The sequence below is a fragment of the Neolamprologus brichardi genome, chromosome 12, assembly GCF_056152115.1.
Source record: "Neolamprologus brichardi isolate AB-2024 chromosome 12, ASM5615211v1, whole genome shotgun sequence".
NCBI lineage: Eukaryota > Metazoa > Chordata > Actinopteri > Cichliformes > Cichlidae > Neolamprologus > Neolamprologus brichardi.
This window is the reverse complement of record NC_142115.1, coordinates 35,091,380-35,114,898: the sequence shown is the minus strand read 5'-3', so window position 1 is coordinate 35,114,898 and position 23,519 is coordinate 35,091,380. Positions and strand designations below refer to the sequence as shown.

General features: G+C 42.3%; 1 protein-coding gene across 1 annotated transcript in view; it reads left to right on the top strand.

Moving 5' to 3' along the window:
* The window catches only part of antxr2a (ANTXR cell adhesion molecule 2a), a 94,226-nt gene extending 74,864 nt beyond the window's left edge, over positions 1-19,362 (top strand). The window contains exon 17 of the mRNA XM_087849471.1: positions 16,863-19,362. Within this exon, the coding sequence (XP_087705597.1) occupies positions 16,863-16,901 (39 nt within the window). The 3' untranslated portion in view covers positions 16,902-19,362. The remainder of the gene's footprint in view (positions 1-16,862) is intronic.
* The last annotated feature ends 4,157 nt before the right edge of the window (positions 19,363-23,519 follow it).

Below are 23,519 nucleotides of genomic sequence, written 5' to 3'. Positions count from 1 at the left end.
AACGACAGAAAGAAAGCAAAGCACACAAACGCCTCCCTGTAGTCAACGTAGCTTCAGGCTCCTTCTCACGCTGTTATATTTCCAGCATCACTGGCCGATGATCGCATTATTTACTGCTTGTATTAACATGCGGCTTGATAAGCATATTTTCCTCAGTAGAGCTAACAAGATGCTTTATCACCGAGCCTTCCCGCCCGCCGTAGCGGGCCGCGGCCACCCGCTCGTATTTCCACCCTGCTGTAGTTTACAGCCTCGTAAATAACAACTTTTCTCCAGTCGAGATTTAAAGCTGGAGTTTTTGCCGTAAAATCAGATTTAACTTTGAGCGCGAAGACAGATTTTGGCTGTGATTTATACACCCAGAAGCTTTGGCGTAAATCAGCCGCAAGCTCTGCTAAATAAGCAGAACAACTTTGGAATATATACAACACAACAGCACAGAGTTCAAAGTCAAAATGACAACAAGGGAAGAAAAAACCAAACCGGCCTCTGCCTTTGAGTTTCAGTGAAGCCGATGGTTTAAGGTAACATTCTTAAACTTTAGAAAAATCAGGTGTATGTTAACTGTTAAAATTGCATATTTTTTGCAATATAAGTAAAAAAGATATTGTTTAGGAGAAAAAACGGTGCTGTTGTGATTATTCGCACACAAAATAATCCAGAAGAAAGCTTTAAATACCACGAATGACTAATTGAGTGTGGGAGAAGGAACTTTTCTGTCTGTCAGCGCCCAACAATAATAAGGCAGCTACAGATGTTCACGTCCTGGCAAAGATGAAATAAACTACAGTTGTCAGAGAAACTAATAATAACTAATTCATCAGCCCACGACGCAATTATCTCCTTTGTGTCTGTGATTAGACACAATTTGCCATTAATGCTTTTGTTTTACCTTTTTTGTAATTGTAGTTAATCATGTCAGCGGCGCGAACGCCGCATCGCACGTCTTTGGCAGTTCACGCCGGCACGTCGTTAGCTGCAAATCTGCATCTTTAATTTGTTGATTAACTCTTAAAAGAGAAACGAGGGGCTGTGATCTCGCTCTCGCTAATTGCGTCTGAAGGATCAAGGATTCGGTAATGATACAAATATGAGAGCTGCTTTTCTTTAGATTTGGGGAATCGTTTTTTTAAAGAATCGGCAGGAAAAAATATGAATATTCATAGCGAATTAAATCCAGCGGGACTGTTAAAAGTGTCACATTCGAGGATAACGCCAAGAAAAGTGACACAAGTAGAAATAAGGATTTAGCATTTTAGGTCAACCTAGACCGGCCCTCCCTTTCACCTGGCAACCGGGCAAAAAGCCAAAGCCGTTTCCTCCTGCATTAGTCTCATCAGGGACTTTAATGTGTGGCACCCTGTAGGAGGGGACCCGCCCTGGCATGTGCACAAACACACACACACACACACACACACACATGTATATAAACACACCGCCCCATCTTGACAGCTCACTCCAATTACTGGCCCTCGCTGTCGCATGGCCCGCATCTCCACTCAGAGCAGATCGCATGTGACCCCGTCCAGCATGCCGCTGGTGGAGGGGGAAGAGGGGGACCCACGCAGGGAACATGAGCACGCACACACACACACACACACACACACACACACACACACACACACACACACACACACACACACACACACACTAAAAGGACACTTTCCAAAAATCAAGGCCAATCAAAGAGTTTCATTCCAAACTGAGCTCTTCAGCACTTGAAAATATATCTGCCTCCTCTGACGAAAACACGACTGGCATCGAAGTAAGAGCACATTGCTGCTAGTGAGTCATCTCAAGACCTTTGTTTACAAATAGGTTGTGAAGATTGAATCATCTGTGTTTTTCAAATATTGACAGATTCATTTGAGGCAACAAAGTTTGGCCAAAATGGATATTTGCAATATTTTGTGTAAAAAGAACCTTTAAGACTAAAAAAAGGAAGTAGTATGTCGGTGGTTTCCTGAAGATGTCCTGTTACTACGCGATGCGTTAATTATGTAAATAATTGGCGTTAATGTTACAAAGAAAACTGGAAACGGAAGAGCTGAAATCTAATGTCAAATTCTTAAACATAGCATTGAAAATTGTAATAGTTTAAAGACACATTTATCCTCTTTTGACTTTTTTCAGTGCTTTTATTAGTTTTTCTTAACTTGATTATCATCCCCACATTCTTTATTTCTTTGTCCTATTTTGAATGTTACAGATCCATAAATGATGAAGATAGTATTTGCGGCAACATTTCAAATATACCAACGAAAAAACCGTATTTTTTGTGCAAACAGACTCGCGCTGCAGAGCTGCTGAGCGACTCTGATGAGCATTTACACGTCTGTGAATTGTCCTGTGGAAGTTTTCTTTCCCTGAGGAGGGGCGCGTGTTATTCTGCCACATTTAGCTGGAGGATGCACTGATATTAAAATATGTTTGACTTGATGACGACTGCAGCAATGACTTTCTGTTCATGCTGTAACGCCAGAATTGCACCAGCTGACTCAGAGCGATTGTTGTCACCTCACTGCCGTCTGTAACTTTGAAATATTTTGCATTGTAAGTCCAGCATGCACGGTGTTCAGTTATCCCCCAGCGTTGTGTCTCGTCGTCTGCAAAAACCTGTTTGTTTGCTACCTTGCTTCACATTTTTGCAGCGTGGTGATGTGTCCTCGAGCAAAAACACCGACACGTCCAGCAGCTACACGAATCCTATTTGTCCGTAATTTAATTATCGGTGCCTTTGTTTACTTTAAATGTCTAACAACCCTCAAGTTTAAGCAGCGGCGAGGTTTGTTCCTTTGAGCGTCACACGCACAAATATTCTGCGCGCTTTAAGTTCGAAAAGATGCTCGTTGATGATGGCCGGGAGACGTGATGCGAGCTTATGTTTTTAGTGCAGTTCCGAGTGTTCGTGGCGTCTCTCCTGGCCTCTCTGTGAGGACAGTTGTGGTGATGACGCATAATCTGAAAGTACAGATGAGCCCACTGGCTCTCTGTGGACACTGATACACTGTGGCACCCAGAAGAAAAATTAACAAATGCCCCCCCTTCTTTATTTTTGGTTTGGCGTCCTTACTCAGAAGTGTTGCACATGTTATCTGAGCGCGTTGCACTGTAGATCTGAGCTTTTGGGACACTAAACAGCTGACTGTCCGCTGCAGAACTGGCTCGTTTTTGGTTTATTTGTTTTTCCGGTGCTGCTAGTTTGCATGTTTTTACCTGAAGTGTGCAACAGCTTAATACCTTTTTTGGAATTTTAGGACAGATTGGTTATATTTATTGTGCCCTACTTGCACCAGAGAAACTTTTTCTATGTATTTCAGTAGTTTTATAATGTCGTTCTATAATTTTCCAGTTCCAAGCTGCCCACTTATCTGCTTTTTTACTCCTATTCGAAAGCCGCTTGCATTTTTAGAAACCACACAGACGGCTGAAAAAAGCTCAAACATAAAGTATCATGACCGCTTGGAAGTATTTAAACTTTTATCAAAAGTACACGGCGCTCCAAACAGGTTTTTGGGAGCCATTTAGCACCAGCAAAAGCTGTGACTAGTTCTTCCTACAAGCATCTGTTTAGCACTACTAGCTAAATAAGAGACATAGGAGTGTTTTTGTGAATGCATTACACAACAAATGTTAAAATTGTGCAGTATGTGGGCATCACGTGGAAACGCAGGGAAAGATTTCGTCAACGAGGGAAAAAAGAAAGAAGCTTAAACGCGAGTCTGACGCCTCGCGGGTCTCGGAACGGGCTATCAGCTGGCTCGCACGTCGTACAAAAGTACCATTGTACCAGGAGAAGGTGCAGTCTATAAAGCGGCTCTTCCTTGGCACAGAGCGTTTCAGTCTGTCCATTAGCTGTATACCCAGTTGTCGGACTGGAGTGGGTTGACTTGGACGAGGCCTGTCTAAATCGCTTCAGCACATATCAGCCCAGGAACAATCTCTCCTCTGTCTGATCCTCTTGGCACCACTCCACGCTGATCCTCCCACGGTCTCTCTCTCTTATGATTATTTTATCATTTTAAATTCTTTATGCCGCATTGCCGTGGCACCGGCCCCGCTAGAGCAGAGTGACGCGTTGGCCATACAGTACATTCACACTACAGTTATTTGGACGGCGCTCCGGTGTGGCTCTGTCCCGGTCCCTCGGTTGGATTCTGCTCGTCCATTAGTGCCATCTGTGCCTTCATGCGCCGTCTGTGAGGGCCCCGTTGACGCCAAAACGATTGGCATTTCTCTGGAACAACCAGAGGGACGGTGCCCAGAGCTTTTAGCTGCCAATGATGTGCACTTATTCTGACAAAACCAGCGAGGATGGGGGTGAGTGGAAGCAAGCGGGAGGCCTGGGCAGGAAACAGCTGCACCTACAGTACTGCTGCTTCCGGAGATATTGTTTATCTCTGCAGCGAGAAACGCGCGATGCAGAGGCTGTGCATGTTAGACGTTTAGCTGGTGCTTTAAGCACGATGATCAGCTGCGTGCTTGAACAGGTACAGATTAGCGCCTGCTTACCAACAAGCTCGTCCTCATCATCAGGTGGTTAAACCTAATTTAACCGAGCGCAGACCTCAAATGTTTGCTGACATGTATTTGTGCATTAAAACTACACCTTTTCTGCAGGAAACTGAAAGGTTGCCTTGCCTGCAGAGTAGTTTTTTAGCTTTATTTGCAAGTAAACCGATCACACATGCAAGAAGTTAGAAGTGAAAGAATGGCTGTTCCTCTTTTTTCTCACAGACTTCTTGGAGATTTTGATGTAGTGTTCATAGTTTTTCTGCCAAGTCGGGTAAAAAAGGAGCTACGAAAAGCCGAGGTTATCCTATCAGCATGGACCCGGTAGGAGATAAATCTGTCTGCTAAATGTCAGGCTTCAAGGTGTTCATTTGATGTGTGCGCAGAAAAAATTAGGCTTGAAAGGGGAGGATACACGTCGTTGCCGTTGAAGTAATCTGTAATACAAAATGAACACGTGGACTGTGAGAGACAGTAGAAGCAGTAGTGTGGGATGTGCATGAGATGATTGTGCACGAGGCATGAAAACAAAACCAAAGAAGTGAAGAAAAACTAAGAGGGCGAGCACACAGCAGCCAGGAGTGAGAGCGAAAGATGCAAGTGTGCCAGCAACAGTTGTATTGTCTGGAAACACTGGGCGAGGAAGGGGCTGGGGTCTTCACAGCGTAAACGCATCTGTTTTATCGCCTCCGGGTCGCGGCGGAGGGCGGAAAACAGAGGAAAATAAAGGCTAGTGTGTAACTGAGATGTGCAAAAGCTCGACTGCTGTGAGTTTGATGCACAGAGAAGAAACATTAACAAACAAATCTACAATCTAGATTCTTGTTCATGTTAAATGAATCATAATAGCTCTCAGATTTCTGCAGATCTGATCTTTTGACTTTGGCCGCTGACTTGCTGTAACGGTTAGAAAACGAGATCCTCCCGGTCCGATCGACACAGTTTTCAAAGTTGCAGCAGAAACATAAAAAAAGAAGCAGCCCAAATAACTCGACCTTTTTCTTTTCTGCCTTCAGATTTTCTTTTCCGCTGAAATATTCTCCTGTCTGCAAGAAATGGGAGCCAGCAATGCTCTGACAGTCTGCAGACCATATGCTGCTGCCTGTTAGCGTAACTTTTTTACTGCAAGCTGTCACTCACTCCCTCTCTGCTCCCAGGGTCAGTCAAGTAGCCATCAGAGCCCGATTTCCCATCATCCACCGCTTTATTCACAGAGAAGCGAAGCGGCGTCGCAGCTTGAAAACCCATGAAATATAAATATAGTGTAGAGAATTCAACTTTATCCTCATGCAATTTCAACTGCAAATCCTAGTTACTGAATTATTAAAGATGTCTGAATGTATATATCAGTACTACACAGACATTTAATTCCAGCACAGTCGCTGTGGTGCACCCGTGCTTTCGTTGTGCATGTACAATGACAATAAAGGGCTATTCTGATCTATTCATTCTGTTCTATGCTAATGTATTAGGGGCTTGCATTAGAACAGCAGTGGATATTTCAGGTTGGGATCATTGTCGTGTTTCTGGAGACATCTTAGGAGCTTCTTTTATTGTCTTGCTGAGGGAGGCTGCAGCCATCGGGGAGTGCCCCGGGTGTCTCAGCAGAGCTCTGTATCATCAGTGTGATGATGAATAGAATTAACAGAAGGTGTCAGTGATATTTAAAGATTCACAGAATATGTTCTCGGTTATTTGGAGATTCTGGGCGGAGCCTTTCTGTGTGCATGTTCTCCTGTGTTTGTGTGGGTTCTCTCCGGGTACTCCAGCTTCCTCCCACAGTACAAAGGCATGCAGTTAGTGGGGTTAGGTTAATTGGTAGCACTAAATTGCCCATATATGTGAATGTGAACCTGTTCAGGCACCCCCACGACCCTCATAAGGACAACCGGAGGAGAATGAATGGATGGAGCGGATATCACAGCAGACGTGATGCAGTCTACAGTCTCTTTGGGACTAAAGTTAACATGGGATGTGCAGTTTCTGCACTTTTGGTTTGCAATAGGTTTTTTTCTGGTGTGAATTAGACTCCTTGGGCTTTGTGCTAACATTTTCTCCTTTCTACCCACTGATTCCTTGTTGAAAATGTATTTCAGGAAGTGTTTTCTTTGCAAAACCTTGGTACACACAAATATTGATCCATTAAAGTAAATTGCAGCATATGCAGGACTTCAGACTTGACATGGTTCGGTTTTTAAAACACAGTATTGTTGGACAAAGATGTGGAACCAGCAGTAAAGGAAAGTCAAACTGAAACAAAGTATAAAGCAGAAACAATGACTTTGATATTTTATTGATGTGTGTCTCAAATTTTCAGAGGGTCCCAAATGTGACCGGTTCATCAAGAATTTGTACACCACTTTTGACGTTGAGGAATTTGACTAGTTAACAGAACTCTACCCTCAACCATATCCGACACTTGTGGGATATAGTCAGAGTTTAACACCCAGCGTCAGTGTTGGATCTTTTACTGAAAGGAAGCAAATTCCAGTGGCCAGCTTAGTCCAGAGAACGGATGTTGTTACAGGAGCACACAATCCAGTCTGTGCTTTATCTGTCTGCATACTTTTGACCATGCACTTAGCACTTAGTTCCTCCTACGCCGGGCGGCGCATCGGGCAGCTAGTGATCTCCATCGATGTCGGTCAGCAGCGACTGCTTCAGCTTCGTCCCAGGCAATGTCGACAGTTCTCAGATCGTCCGTGAATGTTCGACGCCACGTGGTCTTTGGTCGGCCTTGCTTTCGCTTGCCAGTGCGTGGACGCCATGTCACGGCAATCTTAGCTGGGCGATGAGGGCGTAAAATATGGCCCGCAAAGCGGAAGTGCCTTTCTGCAACAACAGGTGCCTCCTCTTCGTAGGACTTCCTCATTTGTTATTCGGTCCCGGTAGGAAATTCTCAGGATTCGCCGCAGGCCTCGTTGTTGAAGCACGTTCAGGTGTTGAATAGTTGCACTTGTTGAGCGCCAGGTTTCACTAGCGTAAAGTGCAGTAGGGAAGATGATAGAGTTCAGTAGTCTGATCTTGACCCTAACATTCAGGGAGGTCGAGTTCACCAGACACCAACCGCCGTCCCTACTCTGGCGTCGACCATGCAGTTGCACGTTTTTGGTAGTGACACAGAAGCTTAATGAGTATCAAAGTGCGTGTAGTATTGTGGCTCACTGCACTATAGTGTTTGCGTATACGCACAGCTCTTAAGGCCGTTAAGTAAGAACGGAAACTCTTTCCTGTTTTGGAACTTTCCTCCTGAAAGTCGCACTTTTTCGCCAGCTTCTTCCGAGCTATCTGCTAAACTTCACAGCAGCACTGAAGGGAGTTACAGTTTTTTCCTCCAATGTACCTTATGTGCTTGTGTAATCTTTATTCATCTCTTTACAATCAGTAGAAATGCCCGAGTTGTCAGCGAGCATCATGTATTTGGCCGAGTCTCAGGTGGCTCTGATTTCCCAGCAGGCCAGATGGCAGTGCTGTGTGGGCAGCGTATATGTGTGTGTCTGTCTTTGAGCATGTGTGTGTGTGGACGAGGGGCTGCGAGAAGAGGGCCAGCAGCCTCATGAAGGGAGGATTGCTCACACTCTGGCTCTGTCCTCTGTCCCCGTGCAGCTGTGCTTCTCCGTCCAACTTGAACTTTTAATTTGTTCAATATGTGGCAGAGGACACCGAGTAAAACAGAACACATGTCTGGTGGCTGAGGCTCGACAGGCAGGGACTCGAAGGGGAGGATGACACCGCGCGGAGTTGTTTTTTAACATGTCGAAGTCTGCTGCTTCCGGGAGATCGTGGATTTCATAAGGGAATAGTTCACACCTTTTTTTTTTTAATCAAGTGTTTGCTTTCTTGTACTTGGGTTTGAACCAACGCTGCACAAATACACAAGGTGGCTGCGTGTTCTTAAAAGTCTCAAACATTTACTAATAAAAAACTTAAAAAGTATTAAATCGATTTGAGTTCACGTCAAGTGGATATGTTTTCAAGTTTGTAGGAAAGTCACCGTGTGAATTCCAGCACACGGTGACGTTAGTTAAAGTTTATACGGATTCTTCTGGTCTGTTTGTCTAACGCTTAATTCACGTAGCTTAAACATCTTAAAAATACAAAAATCTCATCCTGCAGGTCTCTGAGACAAATTATATTTGCTCCTGCTTTAGACTAGGGCTGCCACGATTAGTCGACTAGTCACGATTACGTCGACTATCAAAATCGTCGACGACTGATTTAATAGTCGTTTGAAGCTTTGTAAGATCCCAAAAGACACAGGAATAAGTAGTAGGATTTAAGAGTGTAATAACGGACTGAAACAGAAGATGGCAGCACTGCATGTACAAGGATGCCAGCTGCCGTTAAACCCTGAAGAAGAAGAAGCTGCGTCTCAGAGTTCATAGCGCAACCCAGCTCAGTTTCCAACAATGGCGGCAGCTAGTAAGTTTTAATATTACTCTTATTATTCTTTCTGGGTCACAAAATAAACGTTTAACATATTTTCAGGCGAGAATGTAGCTGTGTAAACCTCAAATATCTGCTCAGTTTATCAAGACACCACATATTTTCAAAAGCGCTCCGACGTTTTCGGAGACGTCTGTTACCCACTAGCTCGATAGCTAGCCGGGGGCTAGGCTCACTAGAGCCGTGAGAACACCGGACTCCCGGTACATCGTTTTCAAACCCACTGCTGTCTTTCGCTACTCAGGTTAAACATACATAAGTCACTTAGATAACTTAAAAATGTTATTGTTTGGCTTTTTTTAGTATTTTATTTGTTCCTGAGTAAATCGGTTTGGCTGAGATTAAAGTTATAGTTTTTACACAGCTGAATAAACATCAAGCAGACAGCTGATTATCAGAAGTGTGAGATGCTCAAGAATTTACTCCGGTGTCCTGTTATATTTTAGATAGCAAGGAGTTTATTAAACTTCACCGAAACAATCTGCAAATTTCATTAAAATTTAATAAACTATCATCTTGTCTTTATTTTTAGTTAGCACATACCTTAAACACTTAAAGCTGTAAGCTAATGATAGTTATATAAGAGCAGATGCTGCTGGTGCAATAAGCTGTACGTTTTACGTCCAATGGATGATGATCTGATTAGTCGACTATCAAAATAATAATAATGTGGCAGCCCTACTTTAGACGCACTGATACAGTCTGATTCTGCATTATTGACTCAGTTAATTTTTCCTGTTTTTTCATAACAAATAAATTAAAATTGTTATAAAACACAACAGATTAAGTTAAGTTCTCTTCAGATCACTGCTGTCAGTGTGATTTCAAAAGTGGATGTTTACATTTTTGCTGGGCTCACAGAAGTCTTAAATAAGGTTTAAGAAAAGAGCTTAAATTAAGTTAAATCAAGTTAATCCACAATGTAACTCAGGAAACAACAACATGGTCACATGGTATCGGATTTATCTGTTTTTGGTGTTTTGTTTATAAAAACTCAGCAGATTACTAAAACTAAGCAGCTTATAGCTTAGTTCAGAAACCCTAAAGAATTGATTTCTTGATTTTTTTGAAGATGGAAAGAAACTTTGCATTCATCTTTCATAAAATTCTGTCCCTGAAGAACCTTCGTATTTATTAGTTAACAGGATACCCGGTGAATCCACATCTGCTGGATGGTAGCATATATCCATCCCTGTACAGCATCTACTTACTTACATCTACATATTGATATAAAGATGAGCCGTGAATCAATCAGGAAAGTTATCAGTGTTTGTCATCGATATCTCTGACCCAGAGAGGGAACACGGACTCGGGACTAGATTGGTCATGACAGGAATATTCAAATAGTCATTGAATTAGTCTTAAAATGCTTATTTATCCTTGATCTCATCAGCACAGGCTAGTGTGTAATGCACTGCAATGCAAAGGCAGTAAGGCCCTTTAATATTGGAGGGGGGAGCAGTTCAAATGTGGTGCACTGATATTAGTTTCCTGCACAAACAGAAGAAACATGAAAAATATGAAATGAAGTCCTGAGCAAACTCTGCCAGCTAAAGCTAAGTCTCTCACCACTATCTAATTTAATTTGAGAGAATGATCTTCACACAATAGTGAAATAGTTCAGAGAGGATATCAAGTAATATTTTGGCTTTTACACTGAACCTCGGGGGACTCCTGTGGTTTCTGGAGGAAGGATGTTTACCTCGTCTGGGTTGAGGCCTCGGTGTGACGGACTAGACGTACTTGTTCATCCCAGAGACGTGCAGTTGATTTGTGGTGTGGTATCTGCTTCGCGGAAATGTAGTTTTTTACCATCAGGGCCTCATGAGCCTATACTGGTGTTTTTAAAAGTTATGTTTGACTTTATGACTTTCTGTGTCGTTTCTGGGATGCTTAGGACTCATATTGCACTGCTGGAAATAGTTTATTTTGATGCATATGCTGCTTTTTTTGCAAATTTGCAGTATAATATTTATTTTCGTTTTTCCTGCAGTATATAAAAATTGGTGTATTTCAAAAATAAAACTATGAAGACACTCAAAATAAATTTCCTGTGGTGGGAAACTATTTTGTGCAACTTTTTTGTATTTACAGTTTTGAGGGATAAGCCTCTTAAATTTCTCTAACTAGAAATATATGTTAAAAAAACAAAAACGATTTTAATTTTTTTGTAGTTTATTGCACTTTTTTGCAATTTATGTAATTACTATGCACTTAATGCAGACATATTATTAAAATCTGGGCTATAATGGTTGCATTGATGTATAGCAACTTGAAATGCTCCCAAAAATGGCTCTACAGCATGTAAAAATATAATATAAGCTCTGGTGGACTTCTCTATGGTAGGTCTTAAAGGGTTAAAGTAACATGCACGCGAAGTGTAGTTTTATTTTTCATCTCTCTGAGGCAGCGGCACGACTGTTGGACAGTCTCCTCACTTTTATTTTGATAGTCTAGTTCCTGATGACCACCTGTGGTACTTAACATTTAACAAACACACTGTTAAATTCGCTGTCGTGTAGTCGTCTCTGATCTCTGATCTCTCGTCTCTCGGTCGGACAGACTGTAACTCCATCATCTTGAGCTGCAGAGCAGTAAAGAAACTTTATCAACAGCTCGGGTTCAAGATGGTGGAGGTGGTGTCAGAAAACAGGATCAGGAAGTTACCGATCTGAGGAAGCTGATTGTTACTTTGTTATTTATTGTTACAAAGGATTTATGATATTATCTAAAAATGTATTTAAAGATTTTGTGTGCACATGCTACTGCTTCATATACAGCAAACATGTTTCATTGGGACAAGTCTCTTATTTAGTGGTTTAAATTTTGCAGATGATCGATGGATACAATATTTCATAAGTGTCAGAAACATTTGTCGCAGTCGTGTTGGACGTATGATCGTTCTCATTGTTAGGGTCACTACTCTGACACATGATGCCCGAGTGTGCATCACGAAAAACCGCGGCCTGACCTCGTGCCACACGTGGTCACTGTAAGAGAAATGGAACATGCATAACTGTACGCGAGTACTTTGCAGTATGAATTTGCTGCTCAGCTTATTAACATTTTGTCTCAACCAGAGACGAGTGTTGGAATAATGAGTGATGAGTGTTGCTGTTGGATTAAGTAAGCCCTAGATTAACTAAGCTACTGTATACGCTGCAAAGCCCTAATGTGGGAAAAAAGTCTCTGTTCTGGTAATAAAATCTTTCAAAGCCTGTAGCTTATCACTGCAAAATAAGCATCTTGCAACTGGATTACAACTCTCATGCTTGCAAGTGTTTTCACACTACAGTCCAGATGGGAGATTCGTTCTGTAACCTAAATGGATTCTTCTTTTCGTGCATCTCCTTTTTTTTTGGTTTCTGATATTGTAAATGTGACAAACTATACAATCAATTAATACACCAAGCCAATACAAACATTTGGAAAGCAGCTAATTCTCCATCAGCTGTGTTTATTTCCAGCAATCTCCCAAAAACAACGACGGAAAAACATTTCAAACTTGTTCTGACAAACCCAAGTTTTTCTTTAGCTTATAAATCGTTGATGGTTTACAAGTTATTTGCTTAATTAGTGCAAGAAAGTCTGGAATGCATGCTCAGATTTGTTATTCCAGCCAACAGGGGGACCCAGTCAAGGTGTAAGTCCACCCTTGTTGCGCGTGTCCCAAAACCCTGCACATTCAGCGCCTAATGCGTAGGAAAGCATTCAGCAGTGAACGGAAAATAATATTTTCCGCTTCTTTAGTGAAATGAAAGCCGGGTCCGCAGCTGTGCCGGCTTACTAAAAGCATTTCATGCACAAACATTTCAAACGCTTCAGACTCCAGGTTCATCTGTGTTCATGTCAACAGCAGACACAGTTCACTCTAAATAAGTTTGCAAGGACCCGAGTGATTGTGTGCAGGTATTGCTTTTAACCCTTTAAGACCTACCATAGAACCAAGTGCGCCAGAGCTTATATTATATTTTTACATGCTGTGGAGCCATTTTTGGGAGCATTTCAAGTTGCTATACATCAATACAACCATTACAGCCTAAATTTTAATAATATGTATGCATTAAGTGCATAGTAATTACATAAATTGCAAAAAAGTGAATTAAACTACAAAAAAATTGAAAATCGTTTTGGTTTTTTTAACATATATTTCTAGTTAGAGAAATTTAAGAGGCTTATCCCTCAAAACTGTAAATACAAAAAAGTTGCACAAAATAGTTTCCCACCACAGGAAATTCATTTTGAGTGTCTTCATAGTTTTATTTTTGAAATACACCAATTTTTATATACTGCAGGAAAAACAAAAATTAACATTATACTGCAAATTTGCAAAAAAGCAGCATATGCATCAAAATAAACTATTTCCAGCAGTGCAATATGAGTTTTTGCAAAGCTATATGTGGAAGGAAACTGTGACCGAGGACAAGCTGATGGCATAAGATGTAAGTACAACTCCTCCGGTTTCATATGCAAAAAAAATTATTGCGCTAGCTCACGTGGTTGCAGAGCTACCGGGATTTAAAAGTAGTTGCGCAAAACGGAGCGTGCCTGTTCTGACCGGTTTTAAAGGGTTAAATAGAAAGTTGACTCTGGAAACAGTTGCAGTGCACACACACACACACACACACACACACACACACACACACACACACAAGTTATGAAAGCCAAAGCTTTCTGAGGTTATGTGACATTTCTTGAAGAGTTTACACAACCTTACAGACTTTGTTGATTCAAGTCATCCCCTCGCCAAGTTGATGTCAGCAGTCAATGCATATATACATGCAAACATACAATATACAAATGCAAACACTGAAATAATAAAAAGGTAGACAGGGACACCTTAAATATTGCAGTTTCATATTACTGAAAGGCACCGAGGTGTGAAACAGGAGCGCTGTGAAGTTTAAACCTCACGCAGACATGTGGCAGCCAATCTGTGGAAAATACACGACTCGAGTACAAAAAGAAGGGAAAGTACTGCTCCTTAAATTCCCTGTTAGTTTCCTGAAGCTTTGCTGGTTATCATTTGCAGGCTCGTTTAATAGCAAGAAGAAAAAAAATCGCAGAGTTTCGTCGCCACTAACAGTTTGCAGAATCTCACAACCTCGTGCAGCAGAGATCCTCAAAGAGTTGTGGGGGACTCGAGCTGCTCAGGGTGTGAACGCCGCAAGATGAGAGTCAAAATCACACATACGAACACACGCACACCAATTCACTTCTGGAGCTGCGCCTCGAGTAATGAGCCGACGGTCCAAGTGACAAACGTGTCGTCTGAGGACCGGACGAACGTGGACCTCTGCGGCTCCTCTCCGCACGCCGCGGCCTCCTAACACGGCTGCGGCGTAGGTGGCGACAGCCCCGATCAGATTATTATTCCTTCCACTTTGGAAGTTTTTGTTCTCGTGCTGAGAGTCTTGCAGAACAAAACTGAGTAAATGATGCGTAAATCCTTAGATTTTTATGGTGTTTTACCTCCATGATCACAACCTTAAAGCATTTATTTTGTTTATTTAATATATTTATTAATTTATTGCTGTTTCCATTAGTTTCAATAGAAAGCCAGCGGGGTGTCTGTAATGAACCTTATTAATCACAGTCTTCTTGGATTTGATGACCCTCTCTGACCCACTCCCCCTTCCTCTCCACCTCCCCGTCTGACTAATCCGACCGTCCATCCGCGGTCACGCCGCCGTCCGTCTGATGAGTCGTCACCGACGCTCCGCGCTGACATATTCAGACTATTGTTCTGCGTCTGCGGGTGGCACAGGTGGGCCTCCGTCTCTCCAACATGGCCCAGTTACAATGCAGCGCTCCCTGCCAAGTCAGGCCCCGTTCATCCGGGAACAGGGGAACTGGAATGGGTTTGACCGTATTGTGCTGCACCTGCTTCGCCCTCGCACCATATCCCCCTGCTTCGCCTGCCATTCTGCCACTGCAGAGAGCGCTCCTTCCCTCGCAAGCCCCCGCGACGTAAAACCCCGTAAAATCCGCTGAACTTAGCCGCTCTGATGGCCGCGGCCAAAACAGCATCTGATGTGCCTTATTTGTTGACTGTGTGAGATTAGTTGCAGAGGGTACACGTCGAGGGGCTTATCATGCAGAGATGGAGCAAAGCCCCCACCCCTCCACCAAACACCCACCAGCCTTGCCAAATAATGAGAAATGGAAGAATCTCCAGCTTGTCTAAAGCCCTTGTCACAGTCGGTCCGTGCACACTTCTGCTCCCGAGCCAGACTGTAGAGCAGATACTGTAAGAGCTCCGGGACCAGAGGAGCTGGCTGCTGAGCTCCACATTCAGCAGGCAGCTCGGGAGCCAAAGTCCTGGTCATTTTTGTCCGCCGTGCCTCAATAGGAAGCATCCACCTGGACGGCGTTAGGCCTGCGTGTGAAAGAATGTGCTTTTGTTTCCACAGAAGGAGAAAGAAGCAGCTGTAGCGCTCGAACATGTGCACGTGTCGCCGCGTCGGTACAAATGCAGCGCAGGAAATGAATCGGGGCCTTTCAGATGAAATCTTCAAAGCGTTTCAGCTGCCTGTGTGTTGAAAAGCAGGAATAAAATGTTCATCTACTCTTTGCTGCTGTGAGTCAGTGAGCTGCTCTTCCTGCAGAGCAATGCAGCCGTGCAGAAATCCTGATTTTGTAAACCCTGCCAGCTGCAGTACCTGTTCATGAGTTTTGCAGGACTTGCATAAAAAGCAGGCTGTTTTTCTTCTTCTTTAAGCTCATTAATCCCATAAAGGTTTGATTTCGGGATTATTTTCCAGAAAAAATCAAATGTATAGAACTCAATCGATCATGTTAACGATGGGATTACAGAAGCTTTTCACACAGGCAGCCCAGGAGCGCCCTCGACCTCAGAAAGTTAAGGGTCCAAACTGTGCTGTTGTTATCATTGAATGTGTGAATTGACCATTCGCCAAACCTAAACGCCAAAAACTCCATGCAGAAGATCAGGAGATGTTTACATGCTGGATTTTCCTCTTGTGCAGTCGGTCTGTGACCTGTGACCTCTCGGCCTGTGTTCGAATCAGATCTCTCGCCTCCCAGAGGGCGCGAGCTTTGCGTAATAAAGAATCAGTGAAATTACAGAACAACCCAGTAAAACAATAAGTGAAAGACAAATTTCACAGCTAGCATCAGTGAAGTGTAGCTGAGCACCTGGATGATGCTGGAGTCAGGCTAAAGGAAGCTGAGAGAGAGAGAGGAGGCTCACGCAGGCAGAGATGTGAGGCTGACGGGCTGCTGGGGATTCGCTGTGCGAGAGCTCCCTCTTGGTGCCAGTCAGCCTACTGTTAGTGAGCAGGGCGCTGCCGCACAGAGGCTCAGGCAAAGCTGCAAACACACACAAGATAAAACAATGCACAGGGACGACTGAGATCTTTTACTTTGAGCTTACTTTATTTTTAAAGCTGCTGCAGGGTCACCAGTTGATTCTTCGTTTGATTGAAGCTGAGACAAAGATTTCAGCTCAGTGTAGATTTTGTTTCATGTGATTTATTCTGAACATCCATCCTGGTGTGTTTACACTCTGTGTGTGTTTATGAAAATCTTCTTCAGTTTGTTTGGGGTTTTTTTGTGCGTGGGGAAGGGGATTGTTTTGTGAGACCTATATCAGTATTTTATAATATAATCGCAATATTGATCGATTTATTTTGCTGTCTGAATGATACTTTTCTTTCCTTTTTTACCAATTTAAAAAATATATAATATGTATAGAAATATCTCCCACAGCAATACATGTTTTCAAATTATGCAAATTCAAAATCAAATGCAAATCATTTTATTTAATATTAAGACGTTTAAAAAAAAATGTGTAATTTGCTTGAAAAACTGCAGTAAAATGCAAAGTGGACGTTTCTTACTAAAGTTTTAATCCTCTCGGTGTGTGTGTGTGTCATTTTCAGGGCCGGTGTATTAACTTCAGCCGCGTGCAGCACGTGTAAAACAGAAGAAGAAGAAGAACTACTGTGTGAAAACCAGCATGTGCTGATCGCTGTGGACAAGAGAAGAATTTCAGGTTGTTCTCAAAGACGTGTAGCCCTGCAGCTAAAACCACTATCTGTTCGCTCTGCTTCACTCTGTGCACAAAGTTTCCCCCTCTGGTTCTTTTCCTCTCTGCAGTTTTAAAAACGGGGAGAACGACAGCGCTCTAATTTTCATTTATTAAGTTATTTACTAGATTTTCCTCAAACCAAATCTTTTTATTTAATAAAAAAAGGCCAAAGCAGGAACGCGGCGTGCCCCAGAACGTAGCACTCAGACACGGTTAGCTTTTCATGCGCACCAAAGGCTTAACATATTCTGACCATATTGCAGCTTCTGTGAAAAACCTCATTTCGTGGACACAGACAGAAGCTATCTTTAAAAAAAAAAGAGAAAAAAACACGGAGGAAGGGGCTGTTTGCCTTTGGCGTGGAAGTCTGAATAATCCCAGCGGGCCTCGCAAGTGCAGAAGTCCACTGCCTTTTGGCAATGTCTCATCACGACTCCTCTCCAACTTCGGCAGCGCCGGGTGCCTGGCGGCTGCCCTTTGACTGGCTTATCTTGTCATTTTAACACTGAGAAGTGCACACGCATGACAAATTGTAGACAGGATGCCCCAAGGTATTGGAAGGCACCAAGACTTTGCCCTTTAGTTTTTTTTTTTTTGTTTTTTTTTAATACACCTTCCTTTCATTATGCACTCGGGACAAGGAAATTAATAGAGCGTTATCCGACCGCAGGACAGCCTCCTGACCGGGGTGATCTCCAGCTAGGTTTGAGGGATTGATGCCTTTAAGACCTTGACATGGCGCTTGGTGTTTTTTGCCCCTGTTTTCAGTTCAGTCTGCTCCCTGCTCAGTAAGGCGTAGCACATCACAAACCATAAACAGGCCTATCAGTTAAGAGTTTTAAGATATAGATGCGGCTGCCTCGACGCCGCCCGACTCTCCGTCTCAATTCTCCGAGGGCTCCCGAGCCGCGTCGCGACTCGCTAGTTCGCTCAGCGGCGGAATATCAAAGTTTAATTAAAATAATTAAAGGCAACAGCAAGCAGCAGCCTGTGAAGACCTGGCTGTCTGTTTTTTATGCCTTTTGACATTGAATGACCTATTACCGCGTTATTCACAGGAAAAAGAGGACACGGCGACGGTGCACCGCGTCCAAAACGTAAACCCAAAGCAGCGGATGCGATGGACGGATAAGTATTGTTCATTTCCAGAAATTATTTCGTCCCCCTCCCCTTCCTCCGCCCCAGCCCAAAAAGGAAGGGATATGTACTTAAATATATTGTGGATTTCTCAAGCGCGCTGTCACGACGCCAATCCCAAATGATGTTAGTGTGAGCGGAAACACTGTGGGGGAGGAAAGGGGGCAGCAGCTGAAGAAAAAGGCTCGAATGATCCAGTCACTTTGGATACCGTACTTCAGACGCAAAATGGATATTCGAGTCGAAACCTGACAAAGCGTGCCGGCTTTGACGGGAAGCGGTATAGACAATGACCAGTGGCTGGGTCAGTGGGATGTCTCTGTGCAAGCAGGGAAGCTTATCAAATGACACTAAAAATAAGTTCAACAACCATCAAGTTTGAGGGGGAACGGGCGAGCGTCTCGCATTCGGTGGGCACGAGGGCGCGCGAGACGGGCGGCGAGCAGCGCGCCGGACTAATTATTCCTTTGTTTCCTCTCCGTCCCGATCGGAGGGACATAAATAATTCCGAATCGAATCCTCGGGGTGCGCTGGTATTTATGTTCGACTTAAACGCTTTTAGCCTCTTGCATAATTTCGCAGGCTGACATTTAATAGGCTCGTCAGCTCCGGACTTGCAGGGGACGGAGAAATTTTAGCACTTAGATGTTGTCTTCTTTATGTAGCGACCGAGAGCACGGGAATATTATTAACCCAAACTAATGAGATATTTACATAGCAGTCACAACACAACTCATCCTGCTTACAGCATGTCACAAGTCACCGCTGCGTCCCCACACCACATATTGTTGTACATTTAAAGGTAACAAATCAAATTTGCTTGTACCTCTCTGTAAATGAATCCTTTTTTTTTTTTTTTTTGTAATAAATGCAAGTATTTTTGTACTTTTTTAAAACACCTTCACAACTTTAAACTTCACATTTTGATTTTTGTCCACTTTTAACAAATTCCGGCTTCGGTTCGATATGCATGCACGACTTCCTGTATCGGCTCATTTCATGTGCAGAATTGTAAATTATCATTTTAATATGAAGTCTTTTTTTATATTCACGTAGAACCTTAAAGAAGTTCGACTCACGTCCGTGTGAGCCGCTGCATCTTTTTTGTTTTTAAAGCTTTTCTGAGTTTTACACTGTTTTTATTTTTAATCAGATTTTTTCTGTCACTGTTGTACTCTGCAGTCTGTTGTATCAAATATACATTCAATAAAAAAGTGAACAGTGTTTTTGTGTGTGTGTGTTTCTTCCTCTTTCTCTTTTTAACACATGTGTGCTGGTAGGGGTGGTCATGCTAAAGGCTATCTTTAATTGGGCCCTTACAGATTTATAGGGCCCGACAGGGAACATGATTATACAGAGTGTGTGTGGACAGAGTGGACAGTGTGCAGCCTCTCCCCCTGTGAAGTCAGTCACCGGAGGCACCACACACACACACACACACACAAAATCCCTTCAAGGTCTTCAACGCCCCAAAAATGAGGTCTTCCATTTAGTAAAAAATATGCGCTCGTACACCTTCTGCTTTATCCACATTTGCATGCTGTGACAAGATGCCAGCTGAGGTGTGTGTATGTGTGTGTACGGGTCAGTTTGTGTGTGTGTGTGTAGGCTGTATATACAATAAGCCCTCCGCCATGTTGAGGAAGGATTTGTTGTGTCATGAAAACACTTTTTTTCTTAGTTTAGATGCTTCACTCATGAGTGTCGTTCAGCAAAATCTGATTTTTAATGTCCTTTCTGGTATTTTAAACATCCAGAAATAATCTTGTGCGGTTCACGAGTCAGTTTTGAAGTTTAGTAAAGATGTTACTTATTCATAAAACTGAAATTGTCTTCAGATACCAGAATTTTCTTAGTAAAACCCTTTTTTTTTTAAAATGAATCAACTTTTTTTAACGTTACAAATTAACCAAAATACGCTCAGCTGTTCACATGAGGTTGTAAAGTCATAACGACTGTGTTTGTGTGGTGGTGTTGTTGTTGGTTTTGTTTTTTTTCTAGAAAATCATAAAAAAACTATCAAGTCAAATGTCATGAAACTTGATGTAGAGGGGGAGGATGAACAAATCTATTCAAACGGCACAAACGAGGCGCCGTTTATTTAAACCTGCATGTCCGGACATCGAGCTTTTACTTAATCTATCAAAAGTAAAAGTCAGCAGAAAGTACTGAACAGACCCGCACGCTGTTTACTGAATTTATAAACGTAGCAGCGATCATCATCTCACAGTCGAACGAGACCTTTAAAGAGTCTCGATTTCTTTTTCCTCTGAAACAAAAACACAGGATTAAGACTAATTAACACTGTGATTTAATTTAATTGTAATTATTTATTATATCCTTATAGAGCGATTTTTTTGTCGTCTGCCTGTGAGATCAGATTAACTTTGTTGATCCCACACAAAGGAATTAAAGTAAAAGCAGTTTCAGTGTTCAGGAAAAATAAGTAGATGGAAGATGATGCCACTGGGGAATTAATGTTTTCTGAATAACTGACTAATCAATCGTTAAAATTAAAAGTATTCAAAACGTCCCCAGTTATATAATCACAACACACACAAATGCATTGACACATCATGTCACAGTCTGATCATTTCCTTTCAAGTAACTGAAATCTGACAGTTTTTACAAAGACACTGAAGAAAAACTCACTTTTAATTGTTGATTAGTCAAAAAGATTTTCTTTTAAAGAAAAAAACTCTACACGCAGCATAATTCAATAATGAACTAAATCACGAGAAGACTCTCGCCCCTTCGCTTAGCTTTTAGAAAACAGAGACATTAGAAATCATCTTTTTCCTAAAAAATGAAATCGCACAACTCTACAAACAGCTTTAGTGAAATATCAGCTCGTCTGCTCTGTTTACCGTTGCGCTTAGGACGGCAGCTACACGCGGGGTTGTTTTAAACAGAGCAGGCTGCAGGAAGCACTTGGTGATAATCTGACTTTAGTATTCAGCCCATAAAAGTTGACATTTCTAGACTGAAGTCTGGTGTATGGTAACGACTCCCTCCACAGGCTGGGTTTATGTAGAAGCTGGCCTCTGATTTTAAACTGCACACATCAGGTATTTATATAAAACACATTGAAATAAAGGAAGGAATTAAAAGATAACTAACTACAGGTAAAGATGTGGTGATGATCAAAATTACATTTTTGCATTTTAATTGTTTTTTTAATACTAGCAAATTAATTAGCTGCTGTTTCAAACACGATGCACTTTCATTTTGTTAATTTATAAAGTTTTTTTTCCGTCTTCCTCCATTTTGCACGATGAATTTCCTCCTTTATTCTTTTTTTCTCGGTTTGTGTTCATCAGTAACGAACGCTGTGCAAGATCACATAAAAATGTGAGTCCGAGTTTCTAGCAAACACCAGCTGAATGTCTTCACACAGAAGGGGTAAAAAAAAAAATCACTTGAGATGAAATAAGTCCAACGATCGAGTTGGCTACCCTTCTGGGAAAATTGAGCCGTCATCAGAGCTCCCAACAAGATCTAAAAAGCCTTTTTTTTATCATTATGAAGGCTGTGTAGCCATTGATGTGTCTTAAATAAAAACAATAAAACACATAAAGGAAGAAGAAGAAAAAACAAAATGCAACTGCACCGATGCCGAGTTTGTCTTCCAAAAACACTCTTCACACATTTTTCACTCATCTGCTTTATTGCCTTTACTTCACTGAAGCCGCTTTATATACCATGCTGTCATTCAAGCTTATACATCATGTGCTATGTAAATGGACTCGGTGCATATGAACACACTGCTATACTAGAACAAACAAAATAGTTTGGAGATGAAAAGACATCTGAGAGGAGAATAAAGCAGCCGATTTACCCAAAAGATGTCGCGTGTTTAAAGAAGCTTAGATGCTGCACATATTCTTCATTTTAGCAGGAAAGAAATTCACAAATGCGTTACAAAACAGAAACATGAAGCGCCGTAGAGGAGAAGTGAATTTCGGTGGTAATTTTCTGACTGAACGCTGGAGAAATTCACGTCCTTCCACTGTAGCGGCGTCTGCCTGCAATTCACTATTGTATTTCAGATGGAAACTAACGTCGTGCTTGGAATAAAAGTGGCACATGAGGACAGCGGCATCCGAAGGTCTTTGCATTCTTCTATTTTTATATTAGCGCTTGCAGCCAAGAAAACAGCAAGCAAACTCCTAAATCCATCCTGATCTGTGCCACAAGGTTCTGTTTTCACAATTTGATGGAGGGGGCTTAGCTGCCATAAAATTTCAACCTCCACTTCCCCTGATAAAGTTTCTCTGGCAGGCAGCGAATGGACTTAAGCAGCTGTTGCCCCCCGAAAGCCCGTCTGGCTTCCCAGGTTATCCAGATTTGCACAGTTGTCTCTGAAATTCGGGTAACTGTGGGATCAAATGCTGCAGCGCTGTACAGCCGCTAACCTTTCAAAGCCCAAGCCCAGACTCTGTCAGATCCAGAGGGCCGTCCATCCGCCCTAAGAACAGCTTGTTAGAGTTGACAATTGATTTTATGCATTGTATTTCCGAAAGCATTACAACTAAATCCCCTTCTCAGGCGATATGGAGGGCTGCTGTTCACTGACGGCTATGGAAAATGCAGGTGGGAGGATTAGGAGAGCTTGACGGTTTGGGATTTCAGAGCTTTATCTTGATGCTCTTTCCTGTGAGCTTGCTGTGAATTTTTAAGCCCAATATACTATATATGCTGATAAAGATTTAGGACTCCTGTAAGATGATTAGAGTGTCGGTAATGGTGTACATTTATTTCAAGAGAACAGCAAAGTAGTGGGAAGCCACATATATGTAATGCAAGTCATAAAGCTTTAATGTGACGGAAGAGAAGGAAATACGTTGTGTGATTTTCCAGTGGCTTTAAGTGAATGTGGAAAACTGAGATGGAAGGTGCAACTACAGTTCTGCGCTTAAATGATGTTATCCATCAAGACGAAAGCTCCAGGGCTGACAAACAAAGTGCCAAAAACATAATTTCACGTAGGTACTCGTGATAAAATGCTTTCTGATTGCGCGTTTGACTTTTGGTTTGTTTAGTTTTTAATAAATAAGCCATATGAACATTAGAAAGGCCTAAATCTGTGCATTACTACATAAAGAGTCACTTTCAGCTACAGGTGGGTGCCATTTGCTTTACCTACCCTAGTTTCAGTTACATCTTGTTTGTGTTTGATGCATTTTGGAATATTTCCATGCAACTATTTGTCATATATGGCTTCCCATGCACTAATGGCACATTTTTTGGTGGTGAGGCTTTTTTTCCTGTTTCTGTGTACCACCTAAAGGGGACCAGTATAGAACTGGGGTGGGGAACTCTGGGCTTCAAGGGCCAGTCCTGCAGGTTTTAGATCTCACCCTGGGTCTAC